Source organism: Erythrolamprus reginae, chromosome 9, assembly GCF_031021105.1.
Source record: "Erythrolamprus reginae isolate rEryReg1 chromosome 9, rEryReg1.hap1, whole genome shotgun sequence".
Taxonomy (NCBI): domain Eukaryota; kingdom Metazoa; phylum Chordata; class Lepidosauria; order Squamata; family Dipsadidae; genus Erythrolamprus; species Erythrolamprus reginae.
The window spans coordinates 26496989-26517747 of NC_091958.1; the positions used below are offsets into that span (position 1 = coordinate 26496989).

Genomic DNA, 20759 nt, shown 5'->3' on the forward strand with positions numbered 1-20759 from the left:
TTGGGCAGGCGAAGGGGAGCCCACAGGCCCCCTCATTGGCACATCTGCTGAACAGTGCCTTTTCCTAGCGGGAGAAAAAGCAGCTGCCCTGACGAGGCCTGTTATATAGAGGCCACATCCAAGTCCTGTGAGTGTGCGTGTGCAAGGGGGGTCTTGCCCATCCCAGGATGGGGTTTGTAAAAAGACCTCCAGGACTGATGGGGCCACAACTCCCCACCACTTTTGGATTTTCCTAGGCAGCTGAGGAAAGTAAGGGATCGAGTGGCCTGCTCCAGTTCTCTCAGTTGTACCCTGAAGGACCGTCAGACTGTCCCCTTAGCTAGCTGGCCTAAGCTGTCCTCACCAGCACCTCCATGCCCAGGATGGCTCAAAAGGCCTCCGAGGACCCCAAAGGGAAGGCAACACCAGTCCCCCGCTCATCTTCCGAGGAGGAGCAGCTTCCTCTTGGATAGGGATCGACAGCCTTAAATACAGTGATCCCTCGATTTTCGCGATCTCGTTCTTCGCGAAACGCTATATCGCGATTTTTCCCACCCGATGACGTCACTCCCTTCCTTTCTCATCTTTCTTTCTCTCTCTCTTTCTCTATCTTGCTTCTTCCTCTCTCACACTCTCTTCCTCCCTCTCTCATCTCTTTCCTTCTCTCTCTTTCTCTATCTCTCCCCCTCTTGCTGGCGGGCGGGCGGGCGCATCAGCGAGGAAGACCCAGGGAAGGTTCCTTCGGCCGCCCAGCAGCTGATCTGCTTGGCAGCGCGGCAGCAGCGAGGAGCCGAATCGGGGTTTCCCCTTTGCGTGGGCGGCGGGGAAACCCCGATCTTCATCTGCTCGCTGCTGCTGCGCTGCCGAGCAGATCAGCTGCTGGGCGGCCGCAGCAGCAGCGAGCAGACGAAGACCGGGGTTTCCCTGCCGCCCACGCAAAGGGGAAACCCCGATCTTCGTCTGCTCGCTGCTGCTGCGCTGCCGAGCAGATCAGCTTCTGGGCGGCCGAAGGAACCTTCCCTGGGTCTTCCCCGCCGCCCACGCAAACTCCACCATCTGCGCATGCGCGGCCATGAAAAAGGGCGCCCATGCGCAGATGGTGTTTTTACTTTCGCAACCCTACATCGCGAAAAATCGATTATCGCGAGGGGTCTTGGAACGGAACCCTCGCAATAATCGAGGGACCACTGTACTCCAGAGTGGTTTGGACTTGTTCCCACGGGAAAAAAAACACTGGGAGCCACAAAACCTTTTTGACATCTGAAGCTAACACTGCAGATATTTTTTTTTCACCTTTATGCTACATATGATAGTGTGTTGCATTTGTGAACTGCTACAAAGGAAACAAATGTTTATTTCTACATGCAATGAAAACATTTTGAAATTTGAAAAAAAAAAAAGATGGGTCAAAAAGCTCAATAAATTGCTGCTGGCTGGTGTTGCACATTGGGGGTTGTGATGCATATTTTGTGTGACTGGGAGTCCCAGGAGAGGGATGAAAGAGCCACATGCAGTTCCAGAGCCGTGGGTTGCAAACCCCTGCTCTTGGGAAAGACCGCTAGCTCAAGGACGCGCAGAAGAAAAAGTAGCTCACACAAAGCGTCAGCACAAATGACTTTTATTGACAGCCTGTGAATGATGACCATTTGCGTGTTTATGCGTGTGACATAGATCAGTTCTTCCAGCCTCCCCAATCAGCAGATGTGCTGCTGGATTCAGTGCACAGAAAATGCTTCTCAACCTGGCTGCTCTCCCTAATACGCCAAATATTATCCGCAGCAGATCGATTGGCAGCCCCCCCGGGGGGGAGGGGAAGGAAGGAAGGAGGAGCTGTAGGAGGCAGTCATTCTCCAAGACCCTCAGCCTTTAACAGAAGACTTCCTTGGGATGTTTGGCAGCAGAAGGAAGGGAGGGAGGGAGGTGAGGGGGCAAATAGCTGGGCCTGGCTTGTCAGGGTGGCCACTGCAGCCCGGCCTCCTCCCTGAAGACCGGATGTAGCCAAGCACAGAAGGCAGGCCAGGTGATGGTGGGCGGGTGGGTGGGTGTGTATAGCCAGATGGGCAGAGAAATGCAACACAGCCGGAGCATTTCTGGGTGGGGGAAGCCGCAGCCCAGCCAATGGCTTGGAAATTCTTTTGGCAGCTGCAGTCTTGCTGACCTGCTCCCACAAAGACCTCCTCTTTGGCAAGAAGCCTGTGGGGGTAGATTCTGCTGGGTGGCAGGCGGTTCCTTCCCCCTGCCACTGCCCAGGGACCTTCCCCCTCCCCCAAAGTTTCATGGCTTCAATGGATTTGGTGGCCATTCAAGTCCCTGGACACGACGGATCAATAGCCAACAGATCCAGGAGAAGGGCCCTTTCTCTCTCATCCCCCTGTTCCTGGCTTGCTGGGGGGCTGCCCAAAGACCCCTCCTCGTGCAGAGCTGCACCTTGCCCCTCCCGAGGGCGCGAGGCAGATTGAGGAAGCCAGCAATAGGCCCGGCCTGGGGGCCTACCAAGGAGCGACTCCAGAGAAACCTCCAGGAGCAGAAAGACGGGGAAGGCTGGGAGGGGTGACCCAAGCAGACCTCGCCTGAAGCCCCTGTTCAGCCTGAGCCCCGTCTCCGAGCAATTCAAGCAGAAGTAAATATCACCAGTAGGAATAGAAGTATTATTACAGTAGAAAGAAATACTCCAGGCTTAGCTTTGTAACCAAAGAGGCTCTAGAAGAAAGAAGGTACAAAAATAGATCCAGGTTTCCAGGATGTCAGCCCCACCCTCTGCCTTTGGCCGACCAGCCACTGATGGCCAAGACCAGCTGCTGCAAATGGCACGAGGGGGCTCTTCCTGTCTCCAGCAGATCCAAACACGTCTCTGGGACACATGCAGAAGATTCCACAGACTTCAGCAGTGAAGCCCGGATCCCCTGGATCCCCGTGGATGGAGGATCTCAGCGCAAGAACCACAGGATTCATCTCCAACAGGAAAAAGCTACCACGCTTTGACGGCCACTCATCTCCTCCTTGCTTGATCAGGCCGATAATCCCTCCAGCCAGAAGCGGCTCAACCGTCAGCATCGGCACTGGGCGGCGCCCCACAGGAGGGCCCCTGGAACTTCCCTGCCAAAGTGGGGCCAGAGTCTGTCAGGTGGCCATGTTCCCAGGAGGAGGGGCCAGGAGGAGAGGCCCTGCCTGTTCCAGGCCCTGCCCCACAGCAGCTCTCCGGCGTCAGACCCACTCCTGCAGGGACCGCTTGCAGTAGAGCAGCACGTGGGGCCGGCCCTTCCGCTGCAGCTGCACAATGACGTAGACCAGGCCCAGGACGCAGAGCAGCAGGAGCAGCAGCACCACCGCCATGACGACGCTCACCGTCAGCGGGTAGTCGTTGATGTGCACCACAATGTCCACGTCCCCTCCTCCCGCCTCTCCCGCCTTCTCCACCACAGGCTCCTCCTCCCCCTCCTCCTTGGGGCCCGGGTGGGGGGCTGCAGCCCCGTCGTCCTCCGTCTCTTTGTCCTGCCGAGGCTGCACGGGGGGCCTTCCTGTGTCCGGCCAGCGATGGCCAGGCTCCGGCTCCACAGCCACCTCCTCCTGGCAGCCCATGAAGTCCCGCAGGATGGACTTGGGGTAGCCGGGCTCCGTCTTCAGCCGCTCGTTGTCAAACTTCCAGTACAACCTGCCCTTATAGAAATAGGTGTAGGCTGGGAGAGAAGCAGGTCAATGGGTCAGGAAGGGCTGCAGCTGCAGGGCTCTGGGGGGTTGCACCTCTGGACTGAATGTATTTCTCAAAGCCCAGCTGTTCCAGTCTAACACCCATCCACCCCGACCTCTGGAAGGGCTGTTCTGCCAGTGGCTCCAGCAGGCCCTCTGCCCTCGAGGGGAAGGGCGGCAGGGGGAGGGGGAGCAGAGGGGGTGCCAGGTGGGAAGGACTCCACTGGCCGTGTTCACCCAGGTCCAGCCAAGACAGAAGGACCAGCCCTGCTTTGGGCCAACATTTGACACCTGATGGCTATTAAACCGGGTTGCTTTTCTCCGGCTTAAGGACAAGTGGACATAGACACGAGTACGATTCACTCACAGACCCTGCGTCCCAAAGACTTGAAAGCGGCCGGGTGGCTGAAAGCAGCCCAAATGGAGGAGAGTTCTAAGAAAGCTGAGCCCACTTTATGCAGGGCAGGCGTTAAGCAAATGCTAGTTTTTTTCAAAAATGAATGGATGTTTCTCCGATTGCCTCCAATTCTTTGACAAGGCTTCCTCCGTCCCTTGGGAGTTTCTCCCTTGTCCAGGCTCCCACCCACTCTGCGGAAGCTGCTCCCCCCGGCCCCACTCTGGCCCATCTGCAGTTTTTTGCCCCCTTCTCCTGCCCCTTCCATTTCCCGGGCCGGCTTCTTGCTGTACTTACCGGCATCAGGGCTGAGGAAGGCCCCCCTGGGGGCAGCAGGGACCCCCGCCCAGACGCTGACCTTCCTTGGGTAGCCTTGGCCCACGGAGCTCCCATCCTCGTTAAAGCGCCAATACCTGCATGGACAGGAAAGGGCCCGCCATGAAGGGAAGCCCGCCAGAGGAAGAGAAAGAGGCGGCCACTGTGCCACCCACCACGACCCACCTGTCTCCTCGGAAGAAGAACGTGTGTCCTGTGGGCTCCCACCACACCGCAGCGTCCACTCTGTCGTGCGGAAGGCCCAGCCCATAGCTGCTCAAGGGCTGCGGGTAGCCCGGTTCTAGGTTGGCCTCTCGGAAGAGCCAGTACTGACCGCCTGAAGGAAGGACAGGCAGGGGAATCAGGCCGGCCCAAGGGAGGGCACCAGGGAGGTGTCTGTAGGGGGGAGGCGAGAGCCCTTGCAGCATCCGCCAGGGGAAAGAGAACCCCAACGTCTCTGGCAGATTGGGGTGATGCTGGCGGCTGAAACGCCTCCTCTGGCCTCAGGCCTTGCCACACTCCCCTCCCCCAAAGAAGTTTAAATTTAAGTTTTATTAAATTTATAGGCTGACTCTGGGCAGCATACAACAGTAAAACGATATAAAACAATTAAAACCCCAGTACTAAAACAATCATATCTAGGCCGGAGCAGGGTGCCAATGCTCAACGGCCCCAGGCTTGCCCGGCAAAGCCATGTTTTTAAGGCCTCCCGGAAGGCCAGGAGGGTGGGGGCGGTGCAGGTCTCCAGGGGTGGTTGAGCCCCAATCGGTCCCCCGCACAGCACAGCCTTCTAGTCCTCTGGAGGGACCAAGGGCTGCCCTGCTCTGCCCCCTCTGGAGGCAGCTCCCGTGTCATCTCCCTCCCCTCCAGGCCAAACATGCAACTGACCTCTCCTGCCTCCTGGTTCCCAGTTGATGCCCTCTGGGCTGCCCCCACTCTTCTCCTTCCCATGGGGCCTCTTGAGGCAACCCAGCACAGAAGAGGCCCTGCCCCCCCCCCACCAGGGAGGGAGGTTCGGACTGATCCAGGCACAGTAACCCCCACCTTTGTGCGGCTGGCTCACCTCCCCTTCAGAACCAGCTGCCCACCTGACCTTCTCCAAAATGGCCCTCCATTTCACACCACAAAATCCTGTTTTCTCTGATTTCCTGGAATCAAATCTCTGAGAGGTGGATAAAACATTAAAGGTTTTGTTTTCACTAAGCTGCCAGAAAAACCTTGGAAGACTTGGAAGGTCCATGAGGATCTTCTAGTTCAACCCCCAGCTGCCACTCTTCCTTGGCCCCATCTTGCGTTCCTCCTGCCGCCACATCTAAACCTAGCAAGGCGACCTATAACTGCTGCAGGAATACGGCTTCTGTTCCTCTCGTCCATCCTCACCCCAAACCTGAGTATTTTGTGCTGATAAAGGCCCTGTTTATGTGCCTTGCTCTTCCTCCTTTTTCCTAGGGTGTCTCTCCTTTCTTAATCGGCTCCATCTTAGAAGTGATTTACTTGAAGAACACCAACTCCCAGCTATAGTTAGCAAAGGGAACCTGTTGCCTTATATTAGGATTTCAGGGTGATTCCAGTTGCCTTTCTGTCACCGAGGTTCTCTCTGGTTGCCAGTTCCCAGGCACCCCTAGACATTGGGACTTTCATCTTGGTCAGGTGTGGTCCTGTGAGCTTTGCTCCCCCAAAGGAGTTTAGCATGGGGGGTGGCTGGACAGCCAGAAGGGACACAGGCAAAGCCAAAGGTGCTGTCTCTATGTTGGTTGAGGCAGGCATAATTCCATTTGTTGGGGGTCAAGGGAAAGGGTTTTGCCTTCTCTTTCTGCTCAAGATCCCCATGGACAATTGGTGGGCCATTGTGGGCCACAGAATGCTGGACTCGATGGGCTTTGTCCCAATTCAGCACGGCTCTTCTTAGGTTCTTATGTTCTTAACTCCAACTCGTGCCACTGAAGGCAGGAGTCTGTCAAGTGCCTGTGAACAAGACAGGCCCTTGTGCTTCCTGGCCCCAGAGGGACCCTCTGACCAGGGCCCCAGAAAGGCTGCTCTGAAGCCTGAATCGATAGAAGGAGCCTCTGCCCATTTTTCTGAGCAGGCCCGGTCAAAGCTCTGCCCACAGCTGCAGCCCCTCACCTTTAAAGAAGGCAAATAGCCCGTCTTGCCTCTCGTAGGCGGCATCGATGTTTCCAGGAAGTCCCCTCCAAAAGTACCCAATGGGCATGGGGTAGTTGTCCAGCACCCGGTTATGCCGGACCCTCCAGAACCAGCGGCCCTGAAAAGAAGCAAGCAACTACTTACTGACTTGGGAGGAAACCAGTTGTGCCTCCGTTGGGCTTCCTCCAGGGGAGGAAGAAGTCTTGGGATGGCATTAAGGTACCAGAATTATTAAAGTAAGCAGCAAAGGAGAATGTAATCCTGGAAGCAGCAAGGCCGATCCCTCTTTCTGCCTCCTGCTTGGCCCAAACACCCACGAAGGGGCCACTTCTCCCCCTCCTCACCAGCAATGCGATCCTAGCAGGGTTGCCCCTCCACTAAAACCAGCGGCTCCGCCCACCCCATAGCTGAACTATGCAGTCTACGTTCTGACCTAAGCTTAGTACATCTTTATTGCAGAAAATACGACTTCTGCAAAATAGTAGTAAATGCTTGGAACACTTTACCTGACCCACATACATTTTACCTTAAACTGTCTACTGTGAACCTTAGATGTTTCTTAAGAGGTCCATAAAGGGGCATGCATAAGCACACCAGCATGCCTATCGTCCCTGTCTTATTGTACCCATTTGTATGTACATATATTAGGTGTTTATGGCTATGCTTTGCTTCTTTATATCCATTTACTTGTGCCATTTTTTCCATGTGTCCTGTTTCCTTGCACTTGTTGACAAATAAATAAACAAACTGATAGACAGACAGACAGATTTTTAAAAATCCAGAAAACCAGCATTCTGCAAAAGGCCCACAGAAATCCCAGAGGAGCACTTTCTTTTCCTAATGTGGCAAAAATCTTTCCAACCTTTTTGCCAGAGAGGAAAAAAAAGTAAGAGGGGCCCAGAGCTATGGGGACTCCCCTTCCCAAAGGACAAAGGACCAAGGATCCTCCTGACCGATGGCTCTCAGCCTTCAGGGAAAAAGGCCCCCACGGAGCCTGTCTTCATCCCAGGGATCTCAATTCTTTTTCAGTTGAAGCACTTCTAGAGAATTCATTACTAGCAGATGTGATTTATGGTCACAAATTTGACTGGCCTTCAAACGGAGCTGGGCAGATTCTTGACTGGTCAAGAACTGATGGACTTGAATCACAATGTCACTGCGGAATGAATGTCCCCCAGAGGAGACCAGAGGGGGTCACGTCTTATCCTTGCAGGTACCCAAGAAACCTAAGTGGGTGACTGTGAGGGACAAAGGAAGGGACCTGGCTGGGCCTCAGGCTGACCAGCCCTCTCCAGCTGGCATCTGAGATGGCCTCGTTTGAGGCCAGGAACCAGGCAAGCAAATACCAGCTCCTCCGCCCACAGCACAGGAGTGCCCAGTTGGCAGACTTGCCCAGATTCCCCACCATCACGAAACATTCCTGAGAAGCAAAGAGCAAAGCAAAAAGCGCCACCTTGAAGACAAACATTTCTCCACGTAGAACCGTCACTGTGTCAAAGTCGCCATCACAGATGTTGGGTTCAAGCTGGTCAGGGGGGCCGGGCTGGGGTGGCCGCTTTGGCCTGTCTGGGGGCTTCTGCTCTGGCTTCCGGGGTACCACAGTCGGCAGGGATCTGGTGGGCTGTTGTCCTGGCGTCCCTGGGGGGAAAAGAAAGACCAGCACACAGATCACCAGAGAGCAAGGGTGGGAGGGAGGGGGGCTCACTTGCTTTTAAATGTTAGCCTCTTTATGGTTTATGCTATGCTGAGAATGGCTATCAATATAGAAGAGTAGAGTAGAGAAGAGAATTATTCATTGGCCAAGTGTGGTTGTCTTTAGTGCAGATGCTCTCAGTGTACATAAAAGAAAAGACATTTGTCAAGAATCAAGAGGTGAAAACAGAATGATTGTCATAGGGGTCAAATAAGCAATGAAGAAACAATATTAATAAAAATCTTAAGGATACAAGCAACAAATTAAAGTCATTAGTGGGAGGAAATTGGTGATAGGAATGACGAGAAAAAACTACTACTAGTAGTAGTAGTGCAGACTTAGTGAATAGTTTGACAGTGTTGAAGGAATTATTTGTTTAGCAGAGTGATGGCATTCGGGGGGAAACTGTTCTTGTGTCTAGCTTGTCTTGGTGTGCAGTGCTCTATATCATCATTTTGAGGGTAGGAGTTGAAACCGTTTGTGTCCAGGATGCGAGGGGTCAGTAAATATTTTCACAACATAGAAACATAGAAGATTAATGGCAGAAAAAGATCTCATGGTCCATCTAGTCTGCCCTTATACTATTTCCTGTATTTTATCTTAGGATGGATATATGTTTAAACATGCCTGGGATAAACATATATCCATCCTAAGATAAAAATCAGGAAATAGTATAAGGGCAGACTAGATGGACCATGAGGTCTTTTTCTGCCATCAATCTTCTATGTTTCTACAGCCCTCTTTTTGACTTGTGCAATGTACAGGTCCTCAATGGAATGCAGGTTGGCAGCAATTGTTTTTTCTGCAGTTCTGATTCTCCTCTGAAGTCTGTGTCGGTCCTGTTGGAAGTGCAAGACCTGTTTCACAGACAAAGCCAGGAAAAGTGCCAGGTCCAGACAAGATAACTCCTTCTTGCTTAAAAGTCTGTGCTGACCAATCGGCCCCCATCTTCACCCGTATCTTCAATAAATCGCTAGAGATCTGCTATGTTCCTTCCTGCTTCAAACGCTCTACTATCATCCCAGTGCCGAAGAAGCCCACCATCAAAAAACTGAACAACTACAGAAATATTGAATGAAAAAGAATTTCAACAGTTTACAGAGAAAGAAATGCAATTCTGTTTTAAAGAAAACAAAAAGAGCAATATCACATTACAAACAGTATGGGAGACAGGCAAAGCACACTTAAACATAGAAACATAGAAGTCTGACGGCAGAAAAAGACCTCATGGTCCATCTAGTCTGCCCTTATACTATTTTCTGTATTTTATCTTAGGATGGATATATGTTTATCCCAGGCATGTTTAAATTCAGTTACTGTGGATTTATCTACCACGTCTGCTGGAAGTTTGTTCCAAGGATCTACTACTCTTTCAGTAAAATAATATTTTCTCATGTTGCTTTTGATCTTTCCCCCAACTAACTTCAGATTGTGTCCCCTTGTTCTTGTGTTCACTTTCCTATTAAAAACACTTCCCTGCTGGACCTTATTTAACCCTTTAATATATTTAAATGTTTCGATCATGTCCCCCCTTTTCCTTCTGTCCTCCAGACTATACAGATTGAGTTCATTAAGTCTTTCCTGATACGTTTTATGCTTAAGACCTTCCACCATTCTTGTAGCCCGTCTTTGGACCCGTTCAATTTTGTTAATATCTTTTTGTAGGTGAGGTCTCCAGAACTGAACACAGTATTCCAAATGTGGTCTCACCAGCATTCTATATAGTGGGATCATAATCTCCCTCTTCCTGCTTGTTATACCTCTAGCTATGCAGCCAAGCATTCTACTTGCTTTCCCTACCGCCTGACTGCACTGTTCACCCATTTTGAGACTGTCAGAAATCACTACCCCTAAATCCTTTTCTTTTGAAGTATTTGCCAACACTGAACTGCCAATACAATACTCAGATTGAGGATTCCTTTTCCCCAAGTGCATTATTTTACATTTGGAAACATTAAACTGCAGTTTCCATTGCTTAGACCATTTATCTAGTAAAGCTAAATCATTTACCATATTACAGACGCCTCCAGGAATATCAACCCTATTGCACACTTTAGAGTCATCGGCAAATAGGCAAACCTTCCCTACCAAACCTTCCCCTATGTCACTCACAAATATATTAAAAAGAATAGGACCCAGAACAGACCCTTGTGGCACACCGCTTGTAACCTGACTCTGCTCAGAATACTCGCCATTAACAATAACTCTCTGATGTCTACGCTTCAGCCAGCTGCAAATCCATTAAACTATCCAGGGATTAAGTCCAATCTTCACTAATTTATCTATCAGCTCTTTATGTGGAACCGTATCAAAGGCTTTGCTGAAGTCCAGGTAGGCAATATCCACGGCACCACCTTCATCCAACACCTTTGTGACATAGTCAAAGAAATCAATGAGATTAGTCTGACATGATTTGCCTTCAGTAAAGCCATGCTGATTTGGGTCCGATAAGTTATTGTTTTTTAGGTGCTGATTTATCCTCTTTTTGAGTAGAGTCTCCATCATTTTAACTACAACTGATGTCAAGCTAACTGGCCTGTAGTTACCAGCTTCTTCTCTACTGCCCTTCTTGTGAATAGGCACAACACTGGCCATTCTCCAATCCTCAGGAACTTCTCCTGTTAACAAGGATTGGTTAAACAAATCAGTCAGGGGGGTAGTAATGACAGATCTGAGTTCTTTAAGAACTCTGGGGTGGATGCCATCTGGACCCATTGCCTTATTTATCTTTAATCGTTCAAGTTCTTCTAAGACATCGGCTTCTAAGATCACTGGAGCTGAATCCGTACAGCTGGAAGCAATGCTATATCCCTTAAGGGCTAGTCATGACATATATGAGTAAAAGAAACAAATAAAGAAAAAAAATTAGAAGAGCACAAGGAACTAGAGAAGCTTCAAAAAGATGCAAAATAAAAAGATTAACAATATGAGGGTAAATTGAATATGTGGCAAGATAAAAACATCTAAACAAAGCTTTTTTGAACATGTAAACAAACCAGGAAGGTGGCTAGCCTGTTAACATGAAGAAGAAAAAGGAAAGGAAATGGATTAAGTAGTTAGAAGATAAAGACGGAAATTTACAATTTACAATATTGAGCTCAGATTGCCCAAGCAGCTGCTGATACAGTTCTACAGAGGAATCATTGAGTCTGTCATCTGCGCCTCTATAACTGTCTGGTTTGGTTCTGCAACCCAACAAGACTGATACAGACTTCAGAGGATGATTAGAATTGCAGAAAAAACAATTGCTGCCAACTTGCCTTCCATTGAGGACCTGTAGACTGCACGAGTCAAAAAGAGGGTTGTAAAATATTTACGGACCCCTTGCATCCTGGACATAAATTGTTTCAACTCCTACCCTCAAAACGACTATATAGAGCACTGCACACCAAGACAACTAGACACAAGAACAGTTTTTCCCCGAATGACATCACTCTGCTAAATAAATAATTCCCTCAACACTGTCAAACTATTCACTAAGGCTGCATTACTATTACTATTAGTCTTCTTATCCTTCCTATCACCCATCTCCTCCCACTTATGACTTTATGACTGTTGCTTGTACCCTTACCACTTATATTGACTGGTTCCAAATGTTTTTGGATTGCTTATTTGTACGTGGACTATCATTGTGTTGTACCTCATGATTCTTGATGCACTTTTCTTTTATGTACACTGAGAGCATATGCACCAAGACAAATTCCTTGTGTGTCTAATAACACTTGGCCAATAAAATTCTATATAAAAAATGCAACATAACAAAGGAATGCCAGGAAGGCCTAATGTAGCCCAAGAGGCACAGGTTGCCCACAAAGAGAAATAAACCCAAATTATGCCCAGGGAGGAGAGCTGCCAAAGGAACAAGCCAGTGGCTACCACAGGGTGCCCTATCATTTCCCCCTCCAACCGAAGAGCTCAGGGTTGAATTTGGCAGTTTGCCTTGCAGACATTTTACCCCTCACCAAGCCAGGATATTTTCCAGCCTCTGCCAGATGCTGGGCAGTTCTCGAGATAGAAAGGTAAATATCATGAAGACGGTTGCAAAGAGCATCATCTCCACTTGGTACCTGCTGGTCAGGAGATGAAGAAGGAAACAGCGTCCCTGGCAGGCATCGTCATGTAGCATCTTTAGATAGCTGCCATGCAGCTTTCAACATTTATCCTGCATCCCCCCGCCCCACTTTGAAACCTGAACCCTGCATCCAGATACATCCAAAATATCACTCGGTTGCCACTCACCATACAGCTGCTGGATGCCCCGAAGGTCGTCTTCTGGCAACCTGAAGTTGTCCGTATCCATCCACTGGTAGAAGGGAGCCATGATGGCACTGGGGTTGCTGGAGTGCTCCAGGCCTAAGGAGTGGCCTAGCTCATGGACGGCCACCAGAAAGAGATTGTTCCCTGTAGGTAACAGCAAAGTCTGTGGGGTCTGTATCAGAACTGCACTTTCGGAAGCTAGCCAGCCCAACCAGCTAACCAACCCAACCAGCCAGCCACAGACCAATAGATATGGAGTTGAAGTCTTCAATGAAACACAGCAGCAGTAGGAAGTCTTGAAAAAATATATTTACTTTTTATTTACACTACTAACTGTATTCTACTTTACTATACATACACCACACTAGTATCTCACTATATCTATCTCAACTAAAATAAATAACTCACAGGAACCAACAGATCAATACAGCAACTTCAGGGCACACTTCACACAGAGCAAGATCAGAGATCAGAGAGAGAGAGCTGCTCTTGTGTATCTAAATACTTATCACCTATTCAGGTTGCTGCATGCTTAATTGCCTCAGAATGACTCAGCATTCTCTACGTAGGCCTTCCTTCTGCATTGAGATATTACCTCAGGATATGCTTAATCCTGACAGTCTGAAGGCCTCCAAATTCTGCACCACACTGACCCCCGCTTGCCCAGTTACAGGGGGCCCTTTGCACTGGAAGAGGAACCTCTAGGGCGAACAAACAACCCCTTGGGACTCCAGCCAGCAGCTGGCTTCAGGGAAGGAAGAGGATGGAAGAGCTACACAGCCAAGCAAAAAAGAAAAGAGAAACCCAGGACGCTTCACCACCTGAATCCAGACAGGTGTTCCCTTAAGACTGAATAAATGGGAATCATTTGGGAAGTGCCATCTATCCGATTGGGCAGGCGGAGGCCCACGCAAGCCTCCCATTCCTCTTTCTTCCTCCCATCGGCCCTTCCAAGGTAGACCAGAGGAAGAAAGCAAGGCCATCCAGGACAGAATGATTTCACTGTAAAGCCACTGAAATAGAATCCTGCATGTCTGCATGGGCTTCTCCCTGCATGTCTGCATGTGAATCCTGCATGTCTGCATAGGCTTCTCCCTCCACCCCCACCCTCACTTTTATCCTCATGGAAACTAGGGAGTGTTGTGAGTGCTCCTTGTCCACCTCAGGTCATGTCAGATTCTGAGGAGGATGAGCCAGGCCCCTCTGGATACCCTGGGCCAGAGGAGTTGCCGGCTGAAGCAGAGAGCAAGAGTAAGGGAGAAAGTGACCTGAGTGAGCCTGAGGAACCACTAGAGGGGGCTGATATGATAATAGGGGAGGGGTCCCAGTCAGAGGAGGAAGAAGACATTAGAGTGGAAAGTCAGTGGATAGATCCTTGATGTAGAAGATTGATGAGAAGGTGAGAGGAGTTGCATAGTAAAAGGTATTAAGCGTATTGACTTAGCCTCTTTGTGGTATGATGTCACTTTCAGGCAGCATAAAGGCAGAGGATCTTGGCAACTGGGGTGTGGAGTTTCAATATTGTTCAATGGAAGTGATGTGAGACTAGGGGTCTGATTGAACAAGCCTTTAAAACCATGATTTCTGCCTCAACAAAACTCATTTCTCAGCTGGATGCTTGTTGCCAGGACTCCGGTGAGCAAAATTCATATGCTTAAATGATAAATGGACTCTGTTATCTCAGGAATGCTGATTAGGCCGAGTTTGGCACCTTTCTGGACATTGTTTACATTTAGCTCCAAAGAGACATAACTCCTTTTTCCTGGCCTTTTAAAATCTGCTTTTCGCTATGTGTGCTTATATCAATAAAGAGTTTGATTTATTCATAAAATAAAGGATTTTTGAATCAGGGGTTTCACTCCAAAGGCTGTGCCCAGAACGGAGGGGGTTGTCTAGTCAACCTAGTTTCTCGGAATAGGCTCCACCCCCACTTATTATCCCTGTTGTCTTAGTGGTGGCTCCTCCTATCCTCCCAGGCTCCTCTCTCTCCCTCTCCTCCCCAGGACAACTTCCTTACCCGTCATGTCCCTCTTGTCCAGCGTCCAGGGCTCATCCAAGTCAAAATGAGCATCTCCTCCCATTCCAGGACCGGGGAAATAGGCGTGTGCCAGGAAGCCCCCCGTGCCATCAAAGGGGGAACTGTCCCCGTGGAAGCCCGAGGCGAAAAGCACCATGATGTCTGCTGCTGGTCTCCTCTTCTGTCTGATGTCATTGTAGGAGAGCTCCTGGAAGACCAGTGGGGTCACTTGGTCCCACACCTGGATAGCCTGGCGGATGGCGTCGTAGGAATGGAAGAGCCCCAGTTTCTCCGTGTAGTTCTGGATGCTGCCGGAAAAGAAAGAAGGGTGGTGTGGGTGGGAACCCTAGAAAAATCTTCCTGCCTCCAGCCCCACCTGGAAATGCCCCTCCATCTCTCAGTTCCCCATGCTTCAGAGTCTGGGCTGCAAGACAACCCCCCCTTGCCCCCCAAGCTTTCTGAAAGGGAGATGCAAGAGAACAGCAGGTTCCAGCAAAGGCGAAGAGGAGTCCTGTGGCAGAAGAGCGGCTGAGGACAGGGCTGAGCTTCCAGAGAAGGCAGAGAGCGGAGAGGGCCTTGAATCCCCACTTGTAAACCACAGGCCTCACCTTTGTCGCTTGGATTTTTCCGCCACTGAACCTCAGTTCCTGTACAGGTCTAATACATCATCTCAGCCGCCACCTTTCTGACCAGGGCATGGGGCATCTGATGAGGTGGGCCATTTCCCACGAAGGCCACAAAATCTGTTCAGCCTTTAGAGTCTTAAGAGAATCTACAGGAAGAATGTTTCTTCCAGGGACTCCAGACACCACTGCTATTCCAAGCATCTGGAAAATCAGCAGGGACCAAACCTGTGACTGTACAATCGACATAATTCAGGTGCACCTCGGACAATTCAAATTCAAAATGCAAGAGTAAATCCGCAGACTAAGGTAAGATTCCTAATCTTCAAAGACTTTACTGGAAAACAAAGAAATCTCCCTGCTGGTCTTGGAAATGTTCAAACAATGACCCCAACCAAGAATGGCCTCCTGAAGTGAATGCTTGGCTCCTCCCTGCCTCCAGCCCTTCTCCTCTGTCTCTGCAAACCTCTTTGGCGGAATCATCCCAGCCTTGCAACCATCAGATTCTGGCATGGAGACAAATGTATGTGAACCTCTTTTCACTCCGCATTTAAAGAGCTGCAATGGAGCTGTGCTCTACAGCAGCTCCTGCCTCCCAGGAGCTCTGCTTCAGGCCTCCACAGCTGGACATACCTGAAAGTCAAGTGCATCTGGTTCCACCTCCGCCCGGTCAGTGCGTATCGCTTCCGCCGCATGTTGGCTTTGACCTGAGCCCCAATTTTGTCAGGGACTCCACAACGGGGACGCTTCATCCACCTACAAGTTACAACAATCAGGGAAGGGAAGAGAAGCAGCTCACTGGATTTCCAAGCATGCTGACGCTTTTAGGAAGTAACAGGAGAACTGAAGGAACGCAGAGCGAAACCACCCTGAGGCTGACCTTTGACCTCAGGGTTCCCTCATTATTCTGGGCCTGCCCTTGGCCATTATACAGCTGATGGCAGCCCAGCCATTCCCCACTTCTGCACTCTCCCGGGATTTGCCAGAGAAGTTTTTAGATTAGATTACTAGAGTTGGAAGGGACCTTGTAGGTCATCTAGTCCAACCCCCTCCCCCCATTCAAGCAGGAATCCCCACACCATTTCAGACAAATGGCCGCCAGTCTCCCTTTGAAAGTCTCAAGTGTTGGAGCTCTAACAACCTCCGCAGGCAACTTCTGTTCCCCTGGTTGATCGCTTTCACCGTCAGAAAGTTCCTCCTTATTTCCAGGTTGAATCTCTCCTTGGTCACCTTCCATCCGTTATTCCTTATCTGGCCTTCAGGTGACTTGGAAAACAGCCTGATCCCCTCCTCTCCATGGCAGCCCCTCAAGTATTGGAAGATTGCTATCATGTCTCTCCTGGTCCTTCTCTATGCCAGATTGGCCATGCCCAGTCCCTGCAATCGCTCTTTGTATGTTTTAGTTTCTAGTCTCCTGATCATCCTGGTGGCTCAACTCTGCACTTTCTCTAGAGTTTCAATGTTTTTTGGTAGTGTCTGGAGGAACCGAGATTTCACTCGTGCAATACACTGGTGATGTCTCCTCAAATGGTGATAAAATGTCTGCAACCAAATTGCCATGCTCAGAACTCAAATCAACAGCCTACTGGTGTAATCTCTGCATGCCCAAAGTGCCCTGGAGGGATTGCTCCCTCTAGGAGATGCCTTCCTTGCTGGAAAACTGCCTTGATTGCAAGCAGCACTTAAAGGAAAATGTCCTCATTCCATTCAGCTAGGACAGGGGTAGGCAAAGTTGGCTCTTCTATAACATGTGGACTTCAACTCCCAGAATTCCTGAGCTAGCATAATTAGCTCAGGAATTCTGGGAGTTGAAGCCCACAAGTCATAGAAGAGCCAACTTTGCCTACCCCTGAGCTAGGAGAAGTCAACAGAATAGAGTACCAAGGCTGGAGGCCTACTTGGCCTTTTGTAGAATCCTAGGACTGAAAGGGACCTTGGAGGTCTTCTAGTCCAACTAGAAAGAGAACAATGCCTCACCCTCGATCTGGATGCATTTGGTTGCCTCACAGAGGGACAAGAGCAGTCTGGCTGTCTGAACACGGACAGAAAAAGATTTTCAAATGCTGTAATCCTGCTGGCTCTTGGACCATCTTAAGTCCTCTTTTTAGGAGTTTTGACAGAGATGTTGCAGAGTTTCTATAATAATTTCCAAAGTTTAGAAAATACTGGACACCCGTCCTATTTCTAGATGTCTGCCATGAGAACACAGACTATACTTTTATAGGCATTCTGTAGAGATCTGGTAACCCACAGTCCAACTGCGGAAGATCAAGAGAAGTTTTCCCATTGTAAAAAAATTGTGTCTGCAGGGTTTCTCAAAAACGTTTTAGACTTGAGCAAAGATAAGATTTCTGATTTCTTCAACTGCACCATTATATATTTGTCCAAAACATCAGAATATACTTTGATAAATTGGCAACAAAACTAGAAACGTTAACCAAATTATAGGGTAATGCGGTGGTTAGAATGAAGTACTGCAGGCTACTTCTGTGCCGGCTGCCTGCAATTTGGCAATTCAAGTCCCACCAGGTTCAAAGTTCACTTCCAAGGTCGGTAAAATGTCCCAGACTGTTTGGAGCAAGATTATTACTCTAAACCACTTAGAGAGGGTTGTAAAGCACTATGAAGCAGTATATGTCTTAAGACTTAAGTTCTATTGCTATTGCTGAATATTCATATTTGATAAACCTGATTAGCAATTGAATGTTCATGTTCCTCTTTCAAGTCCAAGTTTTTGACTATGCAGGTCCTTTAAAGATGGTCTGTTGGGTCTAATATAAGAGGCGGTAGGTGATGATCCCTAACAATCCTGAGTTCAAAACCTATGAAGAGACCTCCAAAAAAAAAAAAAAAAAAGAAGAAAAATGCTGGTGAGGATAAAGGACAAATGACTTGTTTCCAAATTGTCACTTGGAATGCCATCTGAAGTGACTAACATGGGATCCGGGCTGCAGGCTTCAAGTTGACGATGGTCCCTGTTCAGAGGGGGTGCTGCTCAAGTGGAACGGTGACGCGTGCTCGGCCCCCTGGCTCTGAGTGCTAGCGGAGTCCAGGTGTCCCTGCGTTTCCACACGCGATTTCGCTCCCTGCCCAGGTGCAGTAGCAGAATTGTGCTAGACTCCACAATTAGCATGCTGAAACACAGGCGCACCTGAGTGTGCGCGATTTCACTCCCTGCCCAGGTGCAGTAGCAGAATTGCGCTGGACTCCGCTAGCACTCAGGTGCGAGCACACGGCAACATCCCACCTTAGCAGCCCGCCTCCATCTCTGTTGCTTCCCATCCTATAAAGCTTAAGGAAAGACGATCGAGAGAGCTGAGTAACGAAGGAGTGAGACGGGTGAGCAGGCGAAACTTGCAAACAGCGCAGTGACAGGAAGCCACTTTCCTTCTCTTCCAACTGGCCACCGCTCCCAATGGTCAGGAAACTTCATCAAATCCATTCCGCTCACAACCGGGGCAAAGACGTGAACATCTAGTAGTAGGAATGCAAGAGCTGTCTGGCTGCCTGGACTCAAGCTGGCAGGCGAGGTTGGCCATTCTGCCCCTGCCCGCTTTGTCCAATGCCTAGAGAGCCCCCTAAGGAGCCTGGCTTCAGGGAAAGCCCAGGCTCTGTTTACATTGTCCGCCAGCCCCACCCACCCACCCTTCCCATTCCCCTGAGGGGGAAACTGCTCTGGCCAAGAAGTGGGACAGGGCTGGGCTGCTGCCCTCTGAGGCGACCCTGGTCTGGTGCCTGAGGCAAGTCTCCTCTGGCTGCTGGGCCACCACAAAGCCGGGGGGGGGGGAACCAGTGGTCCGAGGGCCCCGGCAGACTCAAGGGCAGGCGGGGGCGGCGGGAGGAAGGCAGCGGTGTCCTCTCCCCACCTCTTGACCCCGCGTAAGCACCCCGAGGCTCCTCCGCCCGACCCTCCCTCCGCTCTGAGGGAAGGCAGGAGCGCAGCGCCCTCCCCGGGCTGAGCCCGACTTCCAACCGCCCTGAGGGGGCTTCCGAGCGGGGCCTTCGGGCCACCTGCCGCCGGGCCTTTCCGCGCTTCCGAAGCCCCCCCCCCCCCCCCCCGCAACTCTCCCGGCGGCGCTGGGCCGGCACTCACGCTTGTGTCTCCGGGTCCAGCCGGCCGGTCACGGGGATACCGTAGAAGGCCTGCATCTCGGCCAGGGCGACGGCCAGGCTCTGGGCGGCGCGCAGCGGGGAGAGGTGCTGCGGGGCGGCGGGCAGGTAGCCGTAGGACCGCAGCCAGGCCTGCAAGGCAGCGAGAGTTGCGCCGGAGGCAGATGGCAGGTGCGGCTGGCGCGAAAGCCGCTCGGACCGCCGCCCGCCCCTCGGTCGCCCCGACCTGCACCCACCTCGGCCTCCACCTGGCTCTCCACGGGCCCCGCCGAGCCCTGCAGCAGCAGCGGCGGCAGCAGCAGCAGGAGGGGCAGCCACCGGGCCCCGCCGTCCATGCTGGGGCTGAGTTAGCTGGCGCGGCCGTCCCCGCCGCGGCCTTCTGGGCTGGCGCGGGGCTCGGTCCCGCAGCCGCCCCGCCCGCCGCAGCCGCCAAGCGCCGCCCGCTGCGCCCCTGGCCGGGCCGGCTGGGCTGGACTCTCGGCAGGCGCGGACGGGGCTGCCGCCTAACGGCTGGCCGGGGCGCAGCGAGCTGCCGGCCCACTGCTGCTTCACTCGGCGCGCAGTTCCCGGCTTCTGTGCGCGGAGGGCTGGAGGAGCCCCCTCGGAGGCCCGGCTCGTATATTATTATTGTTGTTGTTGTTATTCGTAGACTCAGGGAAGTTTACAACAGCAATGATCGAGTTCTGCAGAGGGTGATGGCCCCCTTTTTGCCCCACCAGAGTAGCCGCCATGCAGGAGCTGCCTCTGAACAGGTGCAGCTGTTGGTCAAATGGCAACTTTAACCCAAACCCTGAACTTCCCTGCAACCTGGAGGCGGCTTTCACAGGCCAGATACTGTACAGGCATAAGATGCACTTCAAGAGATTCTAGAAGTTTAGTGTTAATGCAAAAAGAAATCTCCCAAATACAGTTGGACACCATGGCACCACAAGAGCCAGTCTGCAACCCTTCTAAGCGTATTTGGCACCAATGTTTGCCCCTCATATTGGAAAAGCCCCCAGGATTTGACCAGCCTGTACAATATGGAGAACTTTGAACCAAATTTGCTTCGGCCATGGATGATTGGCAGATGCCCTGTGTAAGTGAGGCAAAATATCATCAACCAAATTGATCAATTTCCGGTCACAATTCAAAGTGTTGGTTATGACCTTTAAAGCCCTTCATGGCACTGGACCAGAATATCTCCGAGACCGCCTTCTGCCGCACGAATCCCAGCGACCGATTAGGTCCCACAGAGTGGGCCTTCTCCGGGTCCCGTAAACTAAACAATGTCTGTTGGCGGGCCCCAGGGGAAGAGCCTTCTCTGTGGTGACCCCGACTCTCTGGAACCAACTCCCCCCAGAGATTAGAACTGCCCCTACTCTCCCTGCCTTCCGTAAACTCCTTAAAACCCACCTTTGTCGTCAGGCATGGGGGAACTGAAACACCTCCCCCGGGCATGTACAATTTATGCATGGTATGTATGTTTGTGTGTGTGTGTGTGTGTGTGTGTGTGTGTGTGTGTTAGTAAAATGGAGAGGGGCGGCATACAAATCTAAA

At 51.0% G+C, this 20759-nt stretch overlaps 1 protein-coding gene across 2 annotated transcripts; it reads right to left on the reverse strand.

Annotated features, from left to right (window-relative positions):
• Nucleotides 1-1580: 1580 nt before the first annotated feature.
• MMP15 (matrix metallopeptidase 15) lies at nt 1581-19639 on the reverse strand. Of its 2 annotated transcripts, none has more exons than XM_070760617.1 (10): nt 19457-19639; nt 19204-19352; nt 15744-15866; nt 14488-14795; nt 12453-12614; nt 7974-8158; nt 6500-6638; nt 4562-4712; nt 4358-4473; nt 1581-3656 (listed from the first exon to the last, which is right to left on the reverse strand). In XM_070760617.1, exons 1-10 carry the CDS (start codon nt 19553-19555, stop codon nt 3184-3186), a joined length of 1905 nt encoding a protein of 634 aa, XP_070616718.1. In that variant the 5' UTR covers nt 19556-19639; the 3' UTR covers nt 1581-3183. The 2 variants fall into 2 exon arrangements, with proteins under 2 accessions (XP_070616718.1, XP_070616719.1); XM_070760618.1 differs by lacking the exons at nt 19204-19352; nt 19457-19639 and adding exons at nt 17088-17944; nt 18021-18559.
• Between the last annotated feature and the right edge of the window lie 1120 nt (nt 19640-20759).